General features: G+C 38.3%; 1 protein-coding gene across 2 annotated transcripts in view; it reads right to left on the bottom strand.

The window, feature by feature from the left end:
* PDSS2 (decaprenyl diphosphate synthase subunit 2) overlaps window positions 1-19,171 on the bottom strand; it is a 259,454-nt gene that overhangs the window by 176,676 nt on the left and 63,607 nt on the right. For both annotated transcript variants that reach the window (XM_080664244.1, XM_080664245.1), the window contains exon 2: window positions 12,170-12,304. In XM_080664244.1, the coding sequence (XP_080520370.1) occupies window positions 12,170-12,304 (135 nt within the window). The remainder of the gene's footprint in view (window positions 1-12,169; window positions 12,305-19,171) is intronic.

The following is a 19,171-nucleotide window of genomic DNA, read 5'->3' as shown; positions in this document are numbered from 1 at the left end:
GCAGCTCATTTTCCTCCTGGAAATGGAGAAGAGGGCAACCCAAACTCAGAAAAGTCTAAAACCTGCCAGTAAAACTTCAAGCCACAGAATGGAAGCTGCAGATAATAGAGGTACATAAATAAAATCTTATATCATAAAACCCTAATATGCAAATCGACCGAATGGTGGAATGACTGGTCGCTATAATGTGCACTAACCACCAGGGGGCAGACGCTCAACAGTAAGGAGAGGGATCCTGGACTGCAAGAGGGATGTCTGACTGCCAGCAGGCAGACATCCCCCGAGGGGTCCTGGACTGCGAGAGGGCTCAGGCTGGGCTGAGAGACCCCCTCCTCCCAGTGCATGAATTTTGTGCACTGAGCCTCTAGTGCAGCCTTGGGCAAACTACGGCCCGTGGGCCGGATCCGGCTATTCTATCCGGTTCTCTTGCTCTCCCCTCCGCTCCTTTACTTTGAATTTATATTAGTTCACACAAACACTCCATCCATGCTTTTGTTCCGGCCCTCCAGTCCAGTTTAAGAACCCATTGTGGCCCTCGAGTCAAAAAGTTTGCCCACCCCTGCTCTAGTGTATTATAAGAAGGAATGGGCCCTAGCCGGTTTGGCTCAGTGGCTAGGATGTCAGCCTATGGACTGAAGGGTCCCAGGTTTGATTCCGGTCAAGGGCACATGCCCAGGTTGCGGGCTCGATCCCCAGTAGGGGGCGTGCAGGAGGCAGCTGATCAATGATTCTCTCTCATCACTGATATTTCTACCTCTCTCTCCCTCTCCCTTCCTCTCTGAAATCAACAAAAATATATTAAAACACACACACACCTTCTCTAAAAAAAAAAAAAGAAAAGAAAGAAGGAATGGGTCAAAATATAAAGAAAAAAACTTGGGATTTAAAAAACGTACTAATTATTCTGCAATGTTTTTTGTTATGTTGGGCTATTTATTATGTTTTTTTGTGTGACATTTCACTAATACTTTTCTTTCTTTAAATGTCACATTGTGCCCTAACTGGTTTGGCTCAGTGGATAGAGTGTCGGCCTGCCGACTGAAGGGTCCCAGGTTCGATTCCAGTCAAGGGCACGTACCTTGGTTGTGGGCACATCCCCAGTAGGGGATGTGCAGGAGGCAGCTGATCGATGTTTCTCTCTCATCGATGTTTCTAACTCTCTATCCGTCTCCCTTCCTCTCTGTAAAAAATCAATAAAATATATTTTTTAAAAAATGTCACATTGATATTGCTTTACATAATAACGAAGTTAAAAAATTAAGACTGTCCCATGAAGAGTGCCTTAGAGCCTGATTACAGCTCACACCCTTCAGTCTGTGGGCCAACGCTCTATCCACTGAGCCAAATCAGCCAGGGCTACAGCTCACATGCTGAATTAGAGATTGCAAAGGACATAATAAGGTACCAGTCACAGGAAGACATTGTCCAGTTACACTACTTTAAAAGGCACATACTATACATGTGTGATTCAAATGTTTATTTTGGTCTATAACACTACAGTAACAGAAGGTCAATCATCTAAAGATTTAAATGAATACTATGTCCAAGGCACTGGCGAGATACACAGTTGCACAAAGCTGGCAGATATAGCCCAGCTGGATACTGAGAAGGAAAAGAAAACGTGCTTGGCAAACATGTTTCAATCTCTTCTATCACAGTTAAGAGGTTTTGGGAAATTTCAGGCAATGAAGGTAAGGTGAAAATATGTGGTCTATTAATAACTGCTAGTTAGATGAGAAAAAACCTGAGTAAATTGTTGCTAAAACAACTGAGAAAGGTGAACCATTAGTTAAAAAACTCATACAAATTTTTAAACTTAATAATCATGTTGTATTAGAAAAGTCTATACTTTGAAATGTAATGTTTTATATATTGTAATGACCTATTTTTTGTATACAAGAGTATCCTATTATTAATAGAACAGGAAGTTATACACTTATTTTCTCAGGAGTGGCTAGATATACTTTTACATTAAATTTAGTAGTTTTTTTGACTGATTACCTTTGTAACCAATATGTATGTATACATTTTAACCTACATTCTGCCTCTCTTGGCCATGTGATGAATTCACTAAATAGATCCACAAGTTATATCCATCAGCTATGTCCTTAGGCTAAAAAAAAGGTCACCTGACTTACTTTGGTCCCTTAGGTAATTTACTCAAGTCCCACTATCTGACATCAAAGTCAAGTTTATGAGAGAAAAACACCAACAATGCAAACCCCAGTAGTTGGGAGGTGAATTTAAAAAGCTCCCAAGTCAGTACTTTCCTCAAATGTTAAATAATTCACTGTGGCATTATAGATCCAAGTCTCCAGCAAAAGTTACACTTGGACAATTAAGAAAAGCAAGAGCAAAACAAATGAATTCAGGGATGGAGAAACAAATTAATGGTTTCTCATAGTACTATGCCAAATTACATTTTCACATTAACAAGTGTATAAACCACCCAAGCATCACCAATGACATGCTGGATCAAGCTTAATTACAGAAAATAGCCCAGAACCAGGATTATTCCCTAAATGTAATTATGGATTCTATATACTTGGGTAGGAAATTCATTTATATTATTTGGAAAATTTTTATATTCATAATGCACCACATATTCTTCTGCAAAGTTCTTTTACAACTGTTCGTGTTACAATGACCATCTACCAAATGCGTATGTTCCTGTGAAGGCTCAGAAGGTGATGTAGGTGTTTCTTAAGAGACTAGGTAAGAAATTTGAAACACATGTTCACATTTCAGTGCACTGTGTGCATATAGATAAGAGCACCTGCATAGTCGAAAAGGTAACATACTTTAAAGTAAAATCAGGATTTAATTTCCAACTCTATTACTTACTACTTAAAGGATTTTAGACAAGTCTTAATCTCAGTATTAGCTTCTTTTTCTGTAAAACGGGGATGATTCACTTATGCAAGAAATATATACTGAACACCTATTATGTGTCAAATAGTACTTTACATTGGTTATTTTAGAATCAGAGATAACAAAACTTGGCTGGTGTTCATTAGAGGTATGTATGGTTGCCCAATTGCAAGAGCAGACTATTACTAAAACAGGGTCAAAATCAGCAGACTAAAACCCAAAGGAATTCCCAACAGGAGCTAGACATACATGGGATGTACAAAGTGATGTGAAGTCTGTTTGCTTTCCAGGGATTATCAGGTTATTGGTACTCATTATAGATCTTTATGTGTTTTCTCCAGTTATTTCAACTAAACTCAGTCAAGAGCTTCCTACACAATTTGTAAGGTAAAGTATTGACTTCTAATTCAAAAGTTTGGGGGAGGGACGTAGATGTATTAAAGATTTGCTAAGTTGCTTTCAATTCAGGAGTTTTTCAAAGAAATACTTATAAGAAGTCCTTTTTGGTATAATAATTTAATGGCTAGTCTAATCTACAAGTGAAATAAATTATGTGAATCACACTAGAAAATCAGAATGGAATCACGAAAAACACACATGAGGTTTAGAAGGAAACTATAGTTAGAGACTCAACTTTCCTCAATTGAAGTTGCACCACCCTAAAAAAGTAACATGACAACGCTTACCTACAGAACTATTGTAAGGACAAATGGGATAACTGTCGCCCTGGCTGGTTTTGCTCAGTGGTTAGAGTGTCGTCCCTTAGGCTGAAAGGTCTAGGGTTTGATTTCCAGTCAAGGGCACGTACCTTGGTTGCAGGCTCAATCTCCCCTCCATCCCCCACCCCTCCACTCTAAGAAGAATAAATGGAAAAAATATCCTCAGATGAGGATTAAAAAAAAAGGATAACTGTCATAAAAATGATTAGTAACCTACAAAGCACTAAAAAATATAAATTATTTCAGAGTGAGTAGAAACTAAAAATGATCCCAAGGTATCTCTTTTAGTGAAGATACTTATATGCATAAATGGTAAGAGATCTGCAAAAGTTATCCTGGCTGAGGAGGGGTCACTTGTAGCCACAACAGTAATAAATTTTGCTTGTTTGTTAATGAAGGATCACTGTACTTCATAGCTAGCAAGCAACAGTCATTTCTAAATATTATAGAAGAATAAAACATTTATGGATAAGACCACTAGAAATAAAAAAAATCTAAGATGTGGATTGATTTTTAAATTAAGTCAATAAGATATATCAGCCATAAGTCAAAGTTTCTAGAAATGCTTCTTTTTGGGAGAAAAATTTCCTTGTTCCCCATGTTTTTAGGGTAGTTTTAATTTCACATGCCAAAGTCCACCTGCAGATTGTTACTTCTATAGAGAGAGGCTTTTAACACAGTGCCAAGCACTCCATTAAAATTAAATAAAGTTATTGCTAATATCTTACTAAAAATATGCAATATTTAAATTTAAAGTTTATTTTATATGCAACAAATGTGATTAATACATGCTAATAATTATTTTTTAATCCAAATGTGTGAGATATAAAAATATAATTTCAGTAAAAATCTCTTCACTATAAAAATAAGCAAAATAAAATAAATGATACAGCACTGAAGTAGACTATTTCTGCTAAAACGGTACTTGCATCAATATTTTACAACTACATATCAGTTTGAGTAGGTTGAAAAAATAAAAAAATCCTAGACTAAGGGACAAAGAGGTCTCTACAGAGACATAATCATACCATGATGGGGGAGGATGGGTAGCCATGAAAAGAAAATTTTATTTTATTTTATTTTATTTTTTTTTTATTATTTTATTTTTTTTAATTTTTTTCAAATATTTATTAAGGTATTATATGTGTACATATCTTACCATTGCCCCCCACCCCCACCCCACTCCCATACATGCCCTCACCCCCCAATGTTTTGTATCCGTTGCTTACTCTTATATACATGCATATATAAGTCCTTCAGTTGATCTCTTATTTCCCCCACCTCTCCCTAACCTTACCACTGTAATTTGACAGTCTGTTTGATGCTTTACTGCCTCTGTAACTATTTTTTTGTTCATCAGTTTATAATGTTTTTCATTATCCCCAAATGAGTGGGATCATGTGGTATTTTTCTTTCATTGACTGGCTTATTTCACTTAGCATAATGTTCTCTAATTCCATCCAAGTGCCTACAAATGGTAGTAATTCCTTCTTTTTTACGGCAGCATAGTATTCCATTGTGTAGATGTACCATAGTTTTCTGATCCAGTCATCTGTTGATGGGCACCTAGGCTGTTTCCAAATCTTAGCTATTGTAAATTGTGCTGCTATGAACATAGGGGTGCATATATCCTTTCTGATTGGTGTTTCTGGTTTCTTAGGATATATTCCTAGGAGTGGGATTACTGGGTCAAATGGGAGTTCCATTTTCAGTTTTTTGAGGAAACTCCATACTGTTCTCCACAGTGGCTGCACCAGTCTGCATTCCCACCAGCAGTGCACGAGGGTTCCTTTTTCTCCGCATCCTCGCCAACACTTGTCGTTTGTTGATTTGTTGATGATAGCCATTCTGACAGGTGTGAGATGGTATCGCATTGTTGTTTTGATTTGCATCTCTCGGATAATTAGTGACTTTGAGCATGTTTTCATGTGTCTCTTGGCCTTCCTTCTGTCTTCTTTCGAAAAGATTCTATTTAGGTCCGTTGCCCATTTTTTTATTGGATCCTTTATCTTCCTTTTATTAAGTTGTATAAGCTGCCTGTAGATGTTGGAAATTAAACCTTTATCAGTGATACCATTTGCAAATATGTTCTCCCATACAGTGGGGTTTCTTGTTGTTTTGTTGATGGTTTCTTTTGCTGTGCAAAAGCTTTTTATTTTGATGTAGTCCCATTTGTTTATTTTCTGTTTGGCTTCCATTGCCCTAGGGGCAGTATCACTGAAAAAGTTCTTTTGGCATATGTCTGAGATTTTGCTGCCTGTGGATTCCTCTAGTATTTTTATGGTTTCCCGTCTTATATTTAAGTCCTGTACCCATTTTGAGTTTATTTTTGTGTATGGTGTAAGTTGGTGATCTAGTTTCATTTTTTTGCATGTATCTGTCCAATTTTCCCAACACCATTTATTAAAGAGACTGTCTTGACTCCATTGTATGCTCATGCCTCCTTTGTCAAATATTAAATGCGCATATTGGTTTGGGTCGATATCTGGATTCTCTATTCTGTTCCATTGATCTATATGTCTGTTCTTGTGCCAGTACCAGGCTGTTTTGAGGACAGTGGCTTTGTAATACAGCTTGAAATCTGGTATTGAGATCCCTCCTACTTTATTCTTCTTTCTCAGGATTGCTGTGGCTATTCGGGGTCTTTTTTTATTCCAGATGAATTTTTGGAGAGTTCTTTCTAGGTCTGTGAAATACGCCGTTGGTATTTTAATGGGGAGTGCATTGAATCTATAGATTGCTTTGGGTAGTATGGACATTTTAATGATGTTGATTCTACCAATCCATGAACATGGTATGTTCTTCCATCTGTTTACATCTTCCTCTATCTCTTTTTTCAGGGTCCTGTAGTTTTCCGCATATAGGTCTTTTACCTCCTTGGTTAGGTTTATTCCTAAGTATCTTAATTTTTTTGGTGCAATGGAAAATGGGATTCCTTTTTTAGTCTCTCTTTCTGTAAGTTCATTGTTGGTGTATAGAAATGCCATAGATTTCTTGGCATTAATTTTGTATCCTGCTACATTGCCGAATTCATTTATTAAGTCTGTTAGTTTTTTGATGGAGTCTTTCGGGTTTTTTATGTACAATATCATGTCATCTGCAAATAAGGACAGCTTTACTTCTTCTTTTCCAATTTGGATGCCTTTTATTTCTTCTTCTTGTCTAATTGCAGTGGCTAATACTTCCAGTACTATGTCAAACAGGAGTGGTGAGAGTGGGCATCCCTGTCTTGTTCCTGTTCTTAGGGGAAATGGTTTTAGTTTTTGCCCATTGAGTATGATGTTAGCTGTGGGTTTATCATATATAGCTTTTATTATGTTGAGGTATGATCCTTCTATTCCCACCTTGTTGAGAGTTTTTATCAAGAAAGGGTGTTGGATTTTGTCAAATGCTTTTTCTGCATCAATTGATATGACTATGTGATTTTTATCTCTCAATTTGTTTATGTGATGTATCACATTTATTGATTTGCGGATATTGAACCATCCTTGCATTCCTGGGATAAATCCTACTTGGTCATGGTGTATGATCTTTCTGATGTACTGCTGGATCCTATTTGCTAGAATTTTATTGAGGATTTTGGCATCTACATTCATGAGGGATATTGGCCTGTAATTCTCCTTCATTGTGTTGTCTTTATCTGGTTTTGGTATTAGGGTGATGCTGGCTTCATAGAAGGAGCTGGGAAGTGTTCCTTCCTCTTGAATTTTTTGGAATAGTCTGAGGAGGATAGGTTTTAGTTCTTCCTTGAATGTTTGGTAGAACTCTCCTGTGAAGCCGTCTGGCCCCGGGCTTTTGTTTGCCGGAAGCTCTTTGATGACTGCTTCAATTTCTTCCATAGTTACTGGCATGTTGAGCTGTTTAGATTCTTCCTGATTGAGTTTTGGAAGGTTATATTTTTCTAGGAATATGTCCATTTCCTCCAGGTTGTCCAGTTTGTTGGAATAGAGTTGTTCGTAGTATTTTTTAACAATCCTTTGTATTTCAGCGGGATCTGTTGTTATTTCACCTCTTTCATTTCTGATCTTGTTTATTTGGGTCCTCTCTCTTTGCTTCTTGGTGAGCCTGGCTAGAGGTTCATCAATCTTGTTTATCCTTTCAAAGAACCAGCTCTTGGTCTTGTTGATCTTTTGAATTGTTTCTTTGGTCTCTATGTCGTTTATCTGTGCTCTGATCTTTATTATTTCCTTCCTTCTGCTTACACTGGGCTTTTCTTGTTGCTCTTTTTCTAACTCTTTGAGTTGTTGGGTTAGGTAATTTATTACCCCTGTTTCTTGTTTTTTGCAGTAGGCTTGTAGAGCTATGAACTTCCCTCTCAAGACTGCTTTCGCTGTGTCCCATAGATTTTGGATTGTAGTGTTTTCATTGTCATTTGTTGTCATGATGTTTTTTATTTCTTCTTTGATCTCTCTGGTAACCCAGTCATGGTTTAATAGCATGCTGTTTAGTCTCCATGTGTTTGATTTCTTTGGGTTGTTTTTATTGTAGTTGATTTCCAGTTTTATGCCACTGTGGTCTGAGAAGATGCTTGATATGATTTCTATCTTCTTGAATTTGAAGAGACTTTGCCTGTGTCCCAACATATGGTCTATCTTTGAAAATGACCCATGTGCACTTGAGAAGAATGTATATTCTGTGGCTTTGGGGTGAAATGTTCTGAAGATGTCAATTAATTCCATCTGGTCTAGTGAGTCATTTAGGATTGATGTTTCTTTGCTGATGTTTTGTTTAGAGGATTTGTCCAATGGTGATAGTGGGGTATTAAAGTCTCCTACTATGATTGTATTGCTGTCAATCTCTCCCTTGATATCCTCCAGGAGTTTTTTTATGTATTTGGGTGCTCCTGTATTGGGTGCATATATGTTTACCAGAGTTATTTCTTCTTGTTGGATTGCTCCCTTTAGTATTATGAAATGGCCTTCCTTATCTCTTGTTATGTCCTTCAGTTTGAGATCTAATTTGTCAGAAATAAGTATTGCTACCCCAGCTTTTTTTTCAGTTCCATTTGCCTGAAAAACCTTTTTCCATCCCTTCACCCTCAGTCTGTGTGCGTCTTTTTTTCTGAGGTGGGTTTCTTGTAGACAGCAGATATATGGGTCGTGTTTTCTTATCCAATCCGTTACCCTATGTCTTTTGATTGGGGCATTTAATCCATTTACATTTAAAGTTATTATTGATAGGTACTTATTTGTCGCCATTCCTATTCTTTACCCCTGTGTTACTTCTTCACTTCCTATTTCTTTTTTTTTACAGCAGACCCTTTAGCATTTCTTGCATTGCTGGTTTGGTGGTAATAAATTCCCTTAGTCCTTTTTTGTCTGTGAAGCTCCTGATTTCACCTTCAATTTTGATTGACAGCCTTGCTGGGTACAGTATTCTTGGATTCAGCCCCTTCCTTTGCATGACTTTGTATATTTCATTCCATTCCCTTCTGGCTTGATGAGTTTCTGTTGAGAAATCAGTTGCTAGTCTGATGGGGGTTCCTTTGTATGTAACTTTCTGTCTCTCTCTTGCTGCTTTTAAGATTCTTACTTTGTCGTTGTTGTTTGCCAATTTAATTATAATGTGCCTTGGCGTCGGTCTTTTGGGGTTCATTTTGCTTGGGACTCTGTGAGCTTCTTGGATTTGTGTGTGTTTTTTCTTCCCTATATCTGGGAAATTTTCTGTCATTATTTCTTCAAAGAGGTTTTCTATTCCTTGCTCAGCTTCCTTTCCTTCTGGAACCCCTATTATGCGGATGTTGTTTTGTTTCGTGTTGTCCCAAAGTTCCCTTAGACTCTCCTCTTGCCTTTTAATTTTTTTTTCTAGAAGTTGCTTTTCTTGGGTATTTTTTTCCATCTTGTCTTCTAGCTCACTGATGCGGTCCTCTGCTTCTTCTAGTCTACTCTTGATGCTTTCTATTGAGTTCTTTACAGCAGCGATGTCATTTTTCATTTCTTCTTGGTTCTTCTTCATTTCCTCTTGGTTCTTGCTCATATTGTCGAATTTGTCTTCCATTCTTTTCAGCCACCTTATGACCATTTCTCTGAATTCTTTTTCTGGAAGGTTGCTTGCCTCCATTTCGTTTACTTCCTTTTCTGGTGATGCCTGCTTTTCTTTCATATGCGGGCTGCCTCTTTGTCTCCCCATGGTCTCTCTTCTCTGGGTGTCTGGTTATGTAGTTCTTTCTCTCCTGGGTTGATTTAAAGGCACAAAATACAGCACTACCAGGTACAACTCACAAGGCACTGAACAGGAATGTATTCACGATACTAATAACCTCCAATAAAGGTGACCACCAGAAAAAGGCAAATTAGGTGATAGGAGAGAAAGAAGAAGAGGAAAAAAGAAAGAAAGAAAGAAAAAAAGAAAAAAGGAGTGTGAAAATGAAATTGAGAAAAGGGAAAGTAAAGAGAAGAAAAAAAAGAAAAAAAAAAAGTAAGAGAGACAAGAAAGTGACTAAGAGAGATAGGGGAACAGACTATATATATTGGGGATAAAACTCCAATAGAACAATCACTAATCCCAGCAAATGCCAGCAACAAGTGCCTGGGGATTAGTACAAACTACAACACCAACTAATATGGAGTGAGGCAAGGGAAAGCTGAAGCACAAAACAAACAAAAAAATAAACAAAAGAAGAATAAGCAAAACAATCTCACAAAAAAGCATAAAAATTGGATATAATCTACATTCAAGCAAACAACAACAAAAGGACAGAGAGAAGGACAAGTTTATGGATAGCTCAGACAGCGAAGGGAGAGGTGTATGTGGACTTGGAGCAGGGGATTGGAGATTAGATATGTAAGTAGGGTGAAATTTTAACAAGGGGTAAACAGAAAGAATAGGGAGAATCTAAAGCAGTAAAAGGGTAAGATAAACAGGACACTGAAAAGGGGGAGGTTAGGAGGGGAGTGATGGCCTAAAGGTAGAGTTGAGATAGAGTAAAACGATGCTAAAGGAAAGATAGAAATAGAATGTAGAACCCTAATCCCAAAATAAAATGAAGAGAAAATAAAATGACACTTAAAAAAAAAAAAAAAAAAAAAAAGATAAAATAGCAGTAGTAATAATACGGATTGAAAATAAAAATGTAATAATTAAAAAGGTAAAATCAAGTGATGAAAAAAGAGAAAAAAAAGTTTCTTGATTAAAAGATGCAAAAAATGAAAATAAAAAAGAATAAAAAAATAAAAGGTAAAAATAAAATGTGAAGTAGTGAAGGTCATTCACTTCCTCTGTTTTTCTGTTTGGCACGCCTGTTTCTCAGTCCAGACAGTATTGCAGTTCCCTGCGATCCACTGCTCTTCGGTGTTGTAAGCCAGTCCTGATTTTAAGCAGGCGGTGTGTCTTAATTTCTCGTATTCCTTTATTTTTGATTACACAAGAGTCAATTTGTGATTCAGCCCCTGGGTGGCAGTGTTTCTGGATTAACTTCCGGGTCTATCTATGGCCTCTCTAGGCAGTGTTAGAGCCTTCTTTCCCGCACTCGCCACTGGCCTGTGGGAGTGGTCTGCCTCAGAGCTGACTCTCTGATGGTCACGCCCAGCTCCGATCCCCAGGTTCCAGAAAAACAACCTTCCCCTGCAGTCTCCCAGGGTGTCCCCAACTGGGTGATCCTATGTATTGGGCTTAGTAATCAGAGGCCAGAATTTCAAGAGGAAAAAGCTCAGTTGTGCGAACTCCGGGACTCCGCGTAAGCCCAGGCACCCAGGGAACGCAGGGGCTGCGCGTAAGTCTGGACTGCCTGAAATTCTTAGGGTGTCCCTGCACTTCAGATCAAAATGGGTTGCTTTTTAGAGTGCCCTTCTCTTAGCAGCTCTGAGGACCCCTTTCCACAATCACAGATCACGCCAGCCCCTACAGCCACGGATTTTTCTAGGCACAGACTTCCCTGGTCCTCCAGCTCCCGCAAAACGCGCGTTCCTCTCTCCCTCCGGGACCAGAGACCTCACCTTATCCCAGGCGAAATCTGACCTTTCCGTGGTGGAGTGTAGAGCTCCTCTGAACCCGTGTGCTTGCGCCAGTTGGGGAGCGTTGTTCTGGGGCTCGCAGCTGTTCCTGGGGTGCCGCAGTTGTGGATTCTCAGGCTTCAGATAAGCTCCACTTTCCGGATCAAGATGGCGCAGACTCCGCGTCCAACCCCGCAGCTCCGGGAGGGGACCCAGCCACAGTTGGTGCTGCCAGGTCAGGGGAACCCCGTTCAGCAGTCCCCCACCTCCTTCTGGAATTCAGCTGTCTCCCAACCGGCCAACAAACACTCCTTGTGCGACCCTCAGCTGTTCTTTCTTTCTGCTCCGGGACAAGGCTCGGAACACGTCTGTCTATTCCGCCGCCATTATTCCCTCGAAAAGAAAATTTTAAATGCTCATAGTAGTAATGCAAGTATTTGACACATATGTATGGGTAAATTTACCAGAGTTATGCATGGAGCAGCCAAGATTATCAGATCTGTTAACAATAAAAATACATATTTTAAATGTTACAAATATTTTATCTTTGAATCAGAATGACAAAGAACTAAACAGCCATTTCTACTACCACTGTTCAGTAAAAGAAAAAATAATTTAGAGAGCAATGTCAAAAGACTAATTTCTTACCATGAATAGATCCCACTGACCATGTCATAGTTCTGACATGAAGCATTCATGCTGCTGGGCCCAGCTGCTTTAGAAATAAGTAGCACCACCAAGCCCCTCAACTGGAGGTTATTCCGGCTATCTTGTACAAGTCCCCTGCAACAAGTAAATAAAAGAATAAGATTAATATCCTATCTAATAAAGAGGGAATATGCTAATTGATCCTCACGCCATTGCAAAGATGGTGGCACCCACAGCCAATAAGGAGGGAATATGCTAATTGACTGCCATGCCCTCAGATGCCAGCCGCCCAGAGCCCCCGAGGCTCAGGTAACCAGGGCCAGCTGAGGCTTGCGCTGCTGGCAGTGGCAGCAGCAGAGGTGTGATGTGGCGTCGCCTTCCCCTGATTGCTGGGTCGCCTCCCACCCTGAGGGCTCCCAGACTGTGAGAGGGGGCAGGCCGGGCTGAGGGACGCCCCCCTCCCAGTGCATGATTTTCATGCAACGGGCCTCTAGTATTTTCATAAGATCAGTCAGATCATGTTAGCAAATTGCTGCAAATATGCTCATAATTCCAAAATTAGACAATGGAATGTGTTGAAAAGAAATAAGATTGGGCCCAGCCGGTGTTGCTCAGTGGTTGAGCATCGACCTATGAACCAGGAGGTCATGGTTCAATTCTTGGTCAGGGTACATGCCTGGGTTGCAGGCTTGGTCTCCAGTAGGGGGCGTACAGGAGGCAGCCAATCAATGATTCATTCTTATCACTGATGTTTCTATCTCTTTCTCCCTCTCCTTTCTGCTCTGAAATCAATAAAAATATGTTTAGAAAAAGAAAAAGGATTGGGGGAAGAAAGAGTGAATAGGAGGAAACCACGAATTCAGCAAACAACTGGAAAAACCCATGGCTGGTTTTAAAAGTGACAATGTGACACAGTGAGGCTTGATGATCTGGCTTTCTCCTCTTTCTGGGTTTTCGCACTGTCTATATCCAAACTCGCAATATTAACCATTTGCTCTGATAACAAGAGGAACCCACAGTTTTAAACTGTTTTCGGTAGTCAACAGCAACTGAAATAATTACAAACTTTATGGCTTAGATAAAGAGATCTTATTTGATGATGGTGGTTGACGCAAATACTTATTTCAGAAGTAAAATGGAAAAGAATGCCATGAGCAAGTATCTTGTCATTTCCTATTATTTATGAAAAGTATTATCACTCTAGACAACAATGAAGCTTTGACTTAGAATGTCATATTTTTTTTTGGCTTTCAGAATTGAACTTTTATAGTTTCTACTATAACTAAGGCTAGGAATACTTTCCTGAATACACTTTGTCATTTGTTTTTAAATATTGCAAATGGTTGTCATACAAGAACTAAATGGCATCATTAAAAAAAGAAAACTATGGGTAATATATTGTATTAAATTAATATTTAGAATAATGCTCATGACAATAATCAAATAGATTATAGTATACATAAATAATACACAAATACAATTCTTCATTGTGGTAAAAAACATTAAACATTTTTATTATAATACTTCATTGAATTATTAAGACTTCCATGGTGAATTCTGAACAAAGAATCAATTGAAATTAATTAACTAAGCCAAAATTAATGAGTTAGTCTATTACTTAAAAAAAAACAACACACCACTTTGCCTCTACACAGGAATTTTAAAAAGGGTCCCTTCCTGCCCTTCCATTACTTTCAAAATAACAGAGATCTTCAGGCTCTTTGCAAAGTAAAAGCTGTAGTTGTTTTTCTACTTATGCCTTCTCCTCAATCTAGTAAGTGATCTTCAGCAAGTTAGAAGCATTAATCATTTTTAAAAATAAATTCTAGTCTGGCCAATGTGGCTCAGTGGTTGAGCATCTACCCATGAAACAGGAAGTCACGGTTCAATTCCCTGTTCCATTCCCGGTCAGGGCACATGCCAGGATTGTGGGCTTGATCCCCAGAAGGGGGTGTGCAGGAGGCAGCCGATCAATGATTCTCTCTCATCATTTATGTCGCTATCTCTCTCTCCCTCTCCCTTTCTCTCTCTTAAATGAATAAAAACATATTTAAAAAATAAAAGTAAGTTCTAATTTCCTAGGAAAGAAAGTTAATTAAGTGATTAAGCTATAACACAATAGAAACAATCATCAGAAATGTCCAAAGCTCTTTATTATCCTGTTACAATTTGCTTAAATCCTATAGACCTGAACCACGGGGAGGCTAGGAGACAACCTATTTTAGAAAAAGAAAAGTGAATGGGAGCCCTTTCAAACTACAATTTTTTTGTTTTAAACTACAAATTTTAACTTATATTACTTATCCTTATTTATTACTGAAGGTTAATCTTTATTTTTCCATTTCTGTGTAATATTAAAGAGAAGGGAAAAGAGGAAGATGAGGCTGTGTGTGTGTGTGTATTTTGAGGATTAAGCCTGGTTAGGGATGAAGGATATGATGACACAATAAAAACCCTATATATTCCAGAACTGTTCTAAGCATTTTACTATTATTAACTAAAACTAATTTACAACAACCCTAAGTGAAGGTACCCTGTTTATCATGATTTTACAGAAGAGGAAAATGAGGGAGACAGGTGGTAGAGCCTAGATGGAGCCAGGATTTGAACCCATACCAACTGGCTCTTGGCTCTATAGTGATTCTCCATCTGCTTCATCTCACAAACAAAACTTGTTGCTAAGTCAAATGAGAACAGTGCTACTTTAGAATCAGGTTTAAAAAATCCTGCTACCAGTATTCAGTAGTTGTGTGACTCAGATAGTGACCTTTTCTTTAAAATGAGGTTAATTATGTATACTTTCCATAGTCATGTATGGAAGAGACAACATGAGTAATGTATATAACACTATGGAAGAACATGGTAGGTGATCGAGTGATCACAAAATTACATTCTCGTTCCTTATTACTGTTTTGCAATCTATTTTTTCTCAACTCCTATTTTCTCTTTCTTCTACTCTGTTTCTCCTTCTATCTCTCAAAGTCCTCCCCACTGTACTAGCATATATAACTCCTATAAATACTGTTTCATTTTCTACCACCCAGAACAATAAAAGTTAAGCAATTCTTCCTATCCTCATTCCAAACATCAGATATCATTAAAACAGCGGCCACTTGCAGATGCATTACTAAAAAGGCCAGGTAAAGAAAGCGGAGACCTGGTTAACAGGAATCAAGAGAGCAGTCAGAAAAGCATGGCTTCTAACCATTGATTTTCATGTACGACAGTAGGGAACAAGCTGGAGAACAGATTAACAGTGTGAGTAAATTAATAATTGTTTCCAAAACACCTCTTCTTTAATTTCACTTCATTAACACCCTTAAAACACACACACACAGAGAACCAAAAGATTAAGAAAATTGCTCCTGAGCATACCCTGCCTCCCAACCCCTACCACAAGGCTCTAAATCTACAGAGGTACAATGTTTCATGCAGTCCAGGTCACACTTCACCTGGAACACTATGATTTATTCTCAGTGCCTCTTTAAGGAGGGACAGTGACAAGCCAGAGCATATCCAGAAGATAATAAAATCATGCATGGCTGAAAAAAACAAACAATGGATGCTAGCTAGATTGGTAAAGTTGGTGTTCTTGCTAGAGGTGCCTATCTCAGTATATGTAGAATTCAGACCGAGCCTTAAAAGATGGCCAGATTTCCTTGAGCAGAGAATGAAAGTACGTAAGAGTGAGATGGGGTTATTGGAATGGAAAGACAGGTATCTTAGGAGAAATAAATTGGTTACGCAGTGATAAGAAGGTGGAAAAATGGGAAGCAGGTTCAGGAGCTGTGGGGCTACCCATGTGGGCAATGTGTGTAGGTGAACAAGCCCAGACAGACAAAGACAGCGTAAAGAGTGAAGGACCTTAAAAGGCAGGTTTAGAGTTGGGACTTATTCTGCGGGCAATCTGAAGGCATGGATGGTTTGTCAGCACAGGAGTAGCGTGATGAGAGCTAACGAATAAAACAGTTACTCTGACTGTGGTGTGTTGAGTGCAGTGAAAAGGAGAGAAAAGATTAGTTAGGAGTAGCTTCTTCCAACAGTCCTGGTGAGAGATAATGAGGGCCTCAATTAGGGTAGTGGCAGCAGGGAGGGAAAAGAAAAGCTGAATAATGGCAACAGAATGGAGGAGGAATAGGATAGTCTGGTCAATTGACTGTATGTAGGAGACACTGGGAAGGGATCAAGAAGCAAAGGAAAGGTAAGGGCTGAATTTAAGATTCAAACAGGTATCTTGGAGGTGAAGATGCTAGCATAAGCAGAGATTGGGAAAAAAGGAAAGTTAATGGGGAATTAATGAGTTCAGTTTTGGACATGCTACATTTGAATGCAAGAAGGACTTCCAGATGGAGATGCCCAGCAGGCAGCTGGAAATGCTGTGGGTATAGACTTGGGAAGCATCTTCACAGAGGTGATGGCTGAAGCAGCAGGAATTGATAGATGAGTTTTTGAGGAGAGAAAAAAAAGAGAAAAGAAGGGAAGAGAATCCCTGTATTTAGGGGACTGAGGAAGGATGAGTAACCAAGATGAAGGAACATAGTATGCCCACAAGCCAATAAACAGGGTTTCCACAGACACCCAGAAAGAAGTGTGAACATACACGCACAATGGAGGCAGAGAACTGTAACAGTGCAGTGAACAGAAACTAGCATCAGTAGTTAGTTGCCCCTTCCAAGGGCTTTTTTTGTTTGTGTTACTCCTCACCCGAGGATATTTTTAGAGAGAGTGGAAGAGAGGAGGAGGAGGAGAGAGAAACATCTATGTGAGAAAGACACGAGTGGTTGCCTCCCACACTCGATGATTAAGCCTACAATCAAGGTACGTGCTTTTGACCAGAATCAAATCTGGGACCCTTCAGTCCTCAGGCCGATGCTCTATCTACTGAATCAAATCAGCTAGGGCCTTCCATGGGCTTTTATGGTCTGCATTATAAACATCTAATCTGGCACTTAAAACAATGAATAATAAAAATGATAACAACAATGATATAGACAACTACAACATACTATAAAGCCAAGCAGGCATGTGCTGTTTTACATGCATATGTCAGAAACCATACAAAGTAACTGGTAAATCTCTTTACAGATGAGGAAAATTAGCGAGAAGGCTTAGAAGAGTTACATAGTTACTAGTCACACTAGTCAACTAATAATGGAAATGTCAAGATTTAGACATAATCTGGACTCCAAAGCCCAGACTCACTATATGTTCAGCTGTGCTATTTAATTATTTGTTCGCAGGTACTCCCTCCCGAGTCTGTGAGAATCTTGAGGGTCCTCAGGCTAGTCATCTCTGGGTGTCCTGCACCCAGCAGAGTAACTGACCCAGAATAGGTCTCCAAAAAATGCAAATAAGAGAATAAATAGAAGTAGAGCAGCAGACTCTCCATGTTGTGTATCTCACACAAACAGACCTGCTATGCACTAGTCCCACTTTCCTCACCTCTCCTGTTATCCATATGCCATAGCGGATTCTTTAAAAGGGACAGCCAGACAGGAGAAAAGCCCCAATACATTCTAAAAAGCACACTGAGATTTATTTTAATGCTACATCAAAAGGTTACTGTATGTAAGAATTATGCTAAAGGACCTATTCCTTAAGCTTTAAATAGAGAGAACTATATTTAAAACTGGAGTGTTTGTGTTTTGTTTCTTCGTTTCGGAGAACCGACTGAATTCGCAGTTGCATCAGTGCCTGTGAGAGAGGGCTGCCCTCATTTTGAACAGAAAACAGGGGTAGTTCTAGATGGAGTTGAGGTAGGATGGCAGAAATGGGGCATGAGAGAACACTTTTGAGATTTATGCTCAAGAGTTCTAATTTGTGCTGGTGATCCAAACCACCATCTTTTGGTAAATTTGAATCAAATATTAAGGAAACAATTTACCACCTTCAAGGGACCATCGCCTTTAAGTCAGCTCAAAGCACCTCAAAGTAGAGTGAATGGGAAAGAATCAGCACTGGCCAGACTCCCATGAGGGGAAGAACTCCCTTCATTGCTAACACTTGTAGAGGTATGGAGTTTTGTTTTACTATTTTATTACCCGACTTTTATATATCCAATTCCAATAAATCAATCCAGAAAATGTAAGCATAAAAAATGGATGTCAAGTCTAACATACATGAAGTGGGCTGATTGATAAGATTCTAATAATGCTTGTGATTATAATCTCCAGTTAAAATTTTTTAACATTTAAATTCAGATAACTGGAACCAAAGAATTGATTACAGTGTGAAATTTTTGCCAAAGAACAACAGGAATATTCTGATCTTTTTTTAAAACACTGACTGCAACCTGCTAAATTGATTTTGTGATCCACTAATTGGTTGCAACCCGCAGGTTTTTGGAAAATGGTATTTTAAAGTCATGTGATAAATTAAGTCAAATTAATTATGTAGGAATAGAATTATCACTACTTAAAAACAGAAAATCTGTCCATACACTAGGACAAATTTAGTGTTGCAACAAAGCATTCAAGTTCTTTAATGACATGAGAAAATATTTAAAATGTTAACTGAAACAAGACAAAAGAATATAAACTGTATATATAATATGATCTCTATTATGTTTTGATATATGCATACATATATGAATATAAACAAGGCCAAGGACAAAAACTAGAAAAAATATGGCAAAAAATTAACATTTTAAATCTGGTATCATTATATAGGTGTTCAACATACAAGATGTCCTTGTATTTTTCCATGTGTTTAAAATATTTTATTTAAAAAATGAAAAGAAACAAGATATGAAGAAAATACTCCCATGTGGTAATGAGTGTTAATCAATGGGTCTTTAGATTAAGAGTGATTTATTTTATAAATTGTATAAAAGCACAGATTTCTTTTTAAGTCTGAAGAAAAAAATACCATATTTTAAAAATAACAGAATTTTAAGAAGGCAAATGACTTACTACATTATACTTGAGTTTCTCATTTAAAGAAAAAATTTAACCCCAGAGTACTATGTTGAGTGCTTCTTGAGTTCTTATATTTTACCTTTAA

Source organism: Plecotus auritus (assembly GCF_963455305.1).
Source record: "Plecotus auritus genome assembly, chromosome: 4".
Classification (NCBI taxonomy): domain Eukaryota; kingdom Metazoa; phylum Chordata; class Mammalia; order Chiroptera; family Vespertilionidae; genus Plecotus; species Plecotus auritus.
Note: the sequence above shows the minus strand (reverse complement) of the source record. Positions and strands in the feature narration are given on the sequence as shown.